Source organism: Dipodomys ordii, unplaced genomic scaffold (assembly GCF_000151885.1).
Source record: "Dipodomys ordii isolate 6190 unplaced genomic scaffold, Dord_2.0 Scaffold7, whole genome shotgun sequence".
Classification (NCBI taxonomy): domain Eukaryota; kingdom Metazoa; phylum Chordata; class Mammalia; order Rodentia; family Heteromyidae; genus Dipodomys; species Dipodomys ordii.
Window position 1 is genome coordinate 7612272 of NW_012267223.1, and position 6041 is coordinate 7618312.

General features: G+C 52.8%; 1 protein-coding gene across 1 annotated transcript in view; it reads right to left on the reverse strand.

Annotated features, from left to right (window-relative positions):
- Window positions 1–3507, reverse strand: part of Fam20a (family with sequence similarity 20, member A) — a 38581-nt gene extending 35074 nt beyond the window's left edge. Inside the window, exon 1 of the mRNA XM_013036080.1 lies at window positions 3095–3507. Within this exon, the coding sequence (XP_012891534.1) occupies window positions 3095–3507 (413 nt within the window). The remainder of the gene's footprint in view (window positions 1–3094) is intronic.
- Between the last annotated feature and the right edge of the window lie 2534 nt (window positions 3508–6041).

Here is a 6041-nt window from a genome sequence, read left to right on the forward strand (position 1 = left end):
GGCAGTTCAGAGGATCTACTTTATTTGGATGGTAGTTAATGTTAGGTAATTACTGGCGTGGGAACATGCTATGTGTTTATAAATCACCACATCAGGGTGGTGAGGACAAGATGGACTTGTCTGTTCAGGAAGAAAAAAACCAAACAATTGTCCAGGCGATTCACTGTTTCTTTGTTTGCTATATGCTTCTTCCTCCTCTTCTTCTTCTTCCTCCTCCTCCTCCTTTTCTAGCCAGGGTGGAGTTTGAACTCAGAACCCAGCATTTGCTAGTTGTGCACTTTACCACTTGAGCCACACCTCCAGCCTTCCTTTTCTGTTCTACCACTTGAGCCATAGCTCTGCTTCTGGATTTTTGGTGCATAATTGGAGATGAGAATTTCATGGACTTTCCCGCTCAAGCTGGCTTTGAACCATGATTCTCAGATCTCAGCCTGCTGAGTATTTAGGATTATAGGCTCCTGGTTTAGGTTTTGTTTTTAATAAATGGAGGTAAGTCCCAACACCTCTGCGTATTAACATCCCCCAAAGATTTTACAACACAGTGTGGGCAGAGGGAGGGTGCCATCTCCCTCTGAGCTTCAAGGTCAACAATTTTTTTTTTTTTTTGTCGGTGGTGGAGCCTGAACTCTAGGTCTGGACGCTGTCCCCCGACTCTTCAGTTCAAAGCTAGCCCTCTACCACTTGAGTGAGCACCACTTCCGGCCTTTTCTGCTTATGTAATGCTGAGGAATTGAACCCAGGATCTCATACATGCAAGGAAGCACTCTACCACTGAGCCACCTTCCCAGCCCAAGGTCAACGATTTTTACAGGCAGGTGACCCATGGTTGTCATCCACCGATTTTGTTTGGGGGGGAAAATCTGTCATGTTCAATATCCACACAAAACTATCCTGTGACCTTTGAATATAACAAGGTCACCAGCACCCTTCTATCCTCTGTTAAATTATCAACATCATTTCTTGTCAGCTAAAACCATCCCCTCCCCCCCAGTTTAAAAAACTAGCTTAAAATTGATTGCAAGGGGATGTAGGTGTGGCTCAAGCAGTAGAGAAGAATGAATGTCAGAGAGCTGGAACATGTGTTGGGGGAAGTGAAATCAAGAAGCAGAGGAAAGTTGGGCACTGGTAGCTCATGCCTATAATCCTAGCTACTCAGGAGGCTGAGATTGGAGGATCATGGTTCAAAGCCAGGCCAGGCAGGAAAGTCTGTGAGAATCTTATCTCCAATTAACCACCAGAAAACCGGAAGTGGTGCTGTGGGTAAAGTGGTAGAGTAGTAGCCTTGAGCTGAAGAGCTGAGGGACAGCACCCAGGCCCAGAGTTCAAGCCCCACAACCAACAACAACAAAAAAAAAATGAGGGAGAACAATGGAAGGGCTGACACTGATCATGATACATTATACTCATGAGCTGATGTGTTCAATTGCAACCTCTTGGTAGTATTACTTAAAGGTAATAATAACAATTAATAATAATAAAGCCAAGTGTAAAACTCTGAATTCAAACCCCAGTACTGCCAAAATACCATTAAAAAAAACATTGATTGCACAGCATGGTGAGAAAGGTTTTCTTTGCTTTTCTGCCAAAATAGTTTCCTGGACTTTGCTCCAGGACCCAAAGGAAGGGGGGCGGGGGCGGGAAATTCAAGGCCACAGATATGTGACTAAATAAATGTAGATTTATATTTGCCCCCAAATCCAAAAGCAAATAACTTTGCCCAAATCCTGTTCTTAAATCTGCAGATAAGTTTGGAAAGGGCAAAAATGCCCTGGTTCCCTGATCCAGATTCCCACATGATGAAGTAAAGTAATGCTGTGACCCTCTGAGAAGCCATCTCAAACTGCCTTTTTATGGCTTGTAATTAGCTATGGAAATGAGAGCCACTTTGGTTCTGATATGAAACCACAAAGCAATAGGGTTACCATTGAAATTCACCAAGGTGATTTCAGCCAATAATGATCAACCTCTCCCTCCTCCCCTTAAAATTTTTTTCTAAAGTTTATTATTATTATTTTTTGGTCCCTATAGTTTTAGCAATATGAAATGATGAGCAAACAGTTGCACTGGGCTTGCTCTGAGTTTCAGCGGAGATGTACAGTCTACTCAACTTCCACAGGGACTATGAAACCCTCTGATGACATCTCATTTTGAAATCGCTTATATTAAGAAAAGAGATGGGTGTGGTATGAAAAGTGAACTCTCAATTCCAGTGATATTTGGAGAAGTTCTCTCTACTTCAAAACAGAGTCCTTAGCTCAGGAGAAGGCTTCCTGCAATTAGCCGGGGGCCTCGGTAATAACCACAATGCCTTCTCCAACCCCTCCTCCCTACATCCCCTAGTCTCTTTGAAAAAACATCCTCTTCCATTTATCCTAAATACATTTGATATTCCCCCCCTGTAAAATTTGCTTTCGCTTTTAAACATTCCCAGGCAATTTTTTCTTTCTTTTTTTTTTCTCTCTCTCTCAACCCTCAGACTGAAGTCAGCCCAAATCATTGTGATCATAACAGATAAAAAACCCCGCCTTCTCTTCAGAGTCCTTGCCACTGTTTAATTGGGGTGGGGCTGTGTTATGAACTGACCTCTGATTCCTGCTCCACGCTGACCTCTGTAGTCCCTGACTGTAGCATACTTTCTGGGAGGTCACCCAGGGCTGCCTATACAGCAGAGCCAGCGGGGCTGTTGTTGCATTTGAACCAGCCCTGGACTCGGGTGGCTCTGTCTGGAAACCTCCTGGTGACCACACACACCAAAGAAAGGCTCAGCACCAGAGACCCAGGGGGTGGGTGCGCGGGGTGGGGGGCACCCCACCTGGGGCACACCAGGAGAGTGGGCTGACAGCACTGCTTTGACTGGGAAGTCCCAGAAAGTTTCTCTTGCAGGGAGCTCGACTGCAGGGAGCCCACAGCTGGGCTCAGGGGCTGGGTTGGGGAGACCCAGGGCGCCAAGCCCAGAGCCGGGGCGCGCTGGACCTCAGCCTGGGTGCAGCCACTCTGGGCCAGGATCTGGGGAAGCGTGGTGGTGGTGGTGGTGGTGTGTGTGTGTGTGTGTAGGTGTCCTCGCTCGTGGGGGGGGTGGGGCCGGGGTCCTCACCTGTTCCACCGGATCACCTTCCTTCGGTAATAGCGCAGCGCCTCGGGGCCGGCCAGCAGCACGTCTTCGGGTCCCAGTAGGGGCGGCGGCTCCTCGGGGACCCCGTAGAGCGGGTGGGCGAACAGGGCCTGCAGCTTGGAGCGGCCGGCCGCCCCCTCGGCCCGCTCGGCCCGCGGCCGCCGCGCCGCCTCGGCCCGCCACCTGGCTTGGGAAAAGTTGTGCGCCGCGGCGGTGGAGCCCGGGTCCGAGGCGGCGGCGGCGGGGGCGCGGACGGAGCACGGGCAGCGCGGAGGGCGCCCCGGGGAGCGCAGCTGGCGCTGCACTTGCGGCCAGAGGTGGAAGTAGAAATCGGCGGAGAAGAGCGCGCCCAGCAGCAGCAGGGTCAGCAGGCGGTCCCGGCGCAGCCCGGGCATGGCCCAGCCGGGGCGCGGGGCGCTGGGGCGCGCGGGCCAACGTCTCTCTCCGGGACTGGGGAGGGGGGTGGAGGGGAGTGGGCGACCCCGGAGAGGGCAGGGTGGGGGGGGCGCAGGCAGAAGAGGCTCCTGGCGTCCTTGGGCCGGCTGGCCGGGGTGGCCGGAGCCGGAGGCGGAGGAGGGTTCGCCGTGGGGCGCAGCCCCTCCTCGAGGGGTGTCGTTCCTGAACTTGGGGCCCGGGTGCTAACGCGGGCGGTGTTGGCGGTGGTTCTTTTCCTTGTCCAGTGGATCGCCTGGGTCTTGCGCCGTCTCTGCCCTGTGCCCTCCCTCTCGGGGTGGGGTGGGGTGGAAGGGGGGTGGGTCCCCGGGCAGGTGGAGATCTCTGGGGGCGCGGGGCCCCGATGGAGGCCGGCGGCTGCAGAGTCCCCGCGCGCCTCTCCGGAGGATGCTGTGGCGACTGCTCCCGTGGCTCGGTCTGCGGGCGGGTGGCGGGGAGATGCCTGTAGTCCCGGATGGCGCGGGGAGTGGGGGCGCTGGCGGAGCCGGGGCGCGCGCGCCCGGGACTCCAAACTAGAGGCCGAGGTACCACGGGAGGGGAGGGGGTAGGGAGCCTGGCCCGGCGCCCGCCCGCACCTCCGGCGCAGCTCCCAACGGCTCTGCCGGACCACCTGGTCGTCCAGCCACTTCTGCCGCCCTCCTCCCGCCCCCCGCCCCCCCACCCCCACCCCCGCCCTCCGCGGGGCTCAGGCTGCGCACATTTGGGAGGCTCCGAGGGAGGGGAAGGGGTGGGGTGCGGGGGGGGGCGGGAGGCTGAAGCCTTTTATTCCCATTTTTAATTTTTAGAAGACATCACAACCCCTTAAAAGCCTCACCCCACCCCCTGTAAGCTTGTGCCAGATGCGTGTGTGTGTGTGTGTGTGTGTGTGTGTGTGTGTGTAGGGGAAGTTATTTGGTATTTCTCTCTCTGTCTCTTCTTTTGGTATTTCTCTCTCTGTCTGTCTCTTCTGTCTCTCTGTGTCTCTGTCTTTGCCTCTGTCTCTGTCTGTCTGTCTGTCTGTCTGTCTGTCTCTGCATCCTCCTGGCTTTATAACTGGTGTGTCCATGTACCAGGCACATAGTAGGTCCTCAGCAAAGCACCGACTGAATTAAAAAAAGAAAAAAAGCCTGACCTTTTTTCCCAAAGGAAAGCATGTCTTTTTTACCTAGAATCTTGGTGATTTCCTGTTTGGATGGAGTGACTCCAACGCTGGCCTGTACTTTCAAAAAAGAGGAAAGAAAAAAGCCCTGGCGTGGAAGGGAGGAGGCGCCCCCCCCCGGCCCCCCACCCCTCCCGGGAGCCCCTTGGGAACTTGTGTGTGTTCAGCTGGAGCGGTGGGAAAGTCCACCCACGTGGCGCACGGGAGGCCCCAGTTCCACGTTCTCCGATTAGCTTGAGATCACTGTCCCCTCCACCCAGAAGGGAGCCCGGAATTCCTCCTCACCACTCTCTTCAATGACTGCTGATTAAAAGCCAAATGCAAGGAAGGCAAGGGAGGCAGCCAGCCCGCATGGAATATGCAGGAAAAGGCACCTTTTTTTTTTTGGCCGGGAGTTGTCTGCCTGGGTAACCCAGCTGGTTTGTGTGTGTGTGTGTGTTCCTGTTAAGAGCTGGTTTCGGTGGCTCATGCCTGTCATCCTAGCTACTCAGGAGGTTGAGATCTGAGGATCATGGTTCAAAGCCAGCCCTCCTGGGCAGGAAAGACTGTGAGACACTAATCTCCAATGAACCACCAGAAAACCGGAAGTGGTGCTGTGGCTCAAAGTGGTAGAGTGCTCGCCAAAAAAAGCTCAGGGACAGAGTGCCGCACAGGCCCTGAGTTTAGTCTAAGTGAGAAAGCCTTCTACACCCAGTTAATTCACCTACCTACCTATGGCAGAAGGCCCACAAGGGATGGTGGGTCTTTCTAAGTTTTCTCTAGGATTAAGGGTGCCAGGTGCCAGTGACTCATGCCTCTAATCCTAGCTATTCTAGAGGCTGAGATCTGTCCCTGAAAATCTACATGCATTCAAGGCTTTTTTTTTTTTTTTTGGCAAGTCTCCAGGTGCTTCATGCTCTTACAGACACACCTTTAATCAAATGCTTTCCCTCACTTTCTCTCACATGAAGAACAGCCATTGAATGCTTAAGTTTTGGCCACTTGCCCCATTTTCTCTTGTCCCAAGTTAGGAGCCTTTTTGCTTTTCCTTGGGCCCATCAGCTTGTGTTCCCTATAGTTTCTCATGTTTCCCTGCTACCTATTGTACTCAGTGGTTTGGATGTGTTACCGGTTGAACTATGTCCCCTCTCAAATATGTGTTAACATTTTACCTTATTTAAAAAGTAGGCTCATTGTAGATGTTATTACTTAACGTGAGGTCATGCTGAAGTAGACTCCATTCCTATATGATAGGTATTTGTGTGTGTGTTTGTGTGTGTGCGCACACATGCAAGTCCTAGGGTTTTAACTCAGGGTCTGGACACTGTCTGTGATCCGTTTCACTCAAAGTTAGCACTC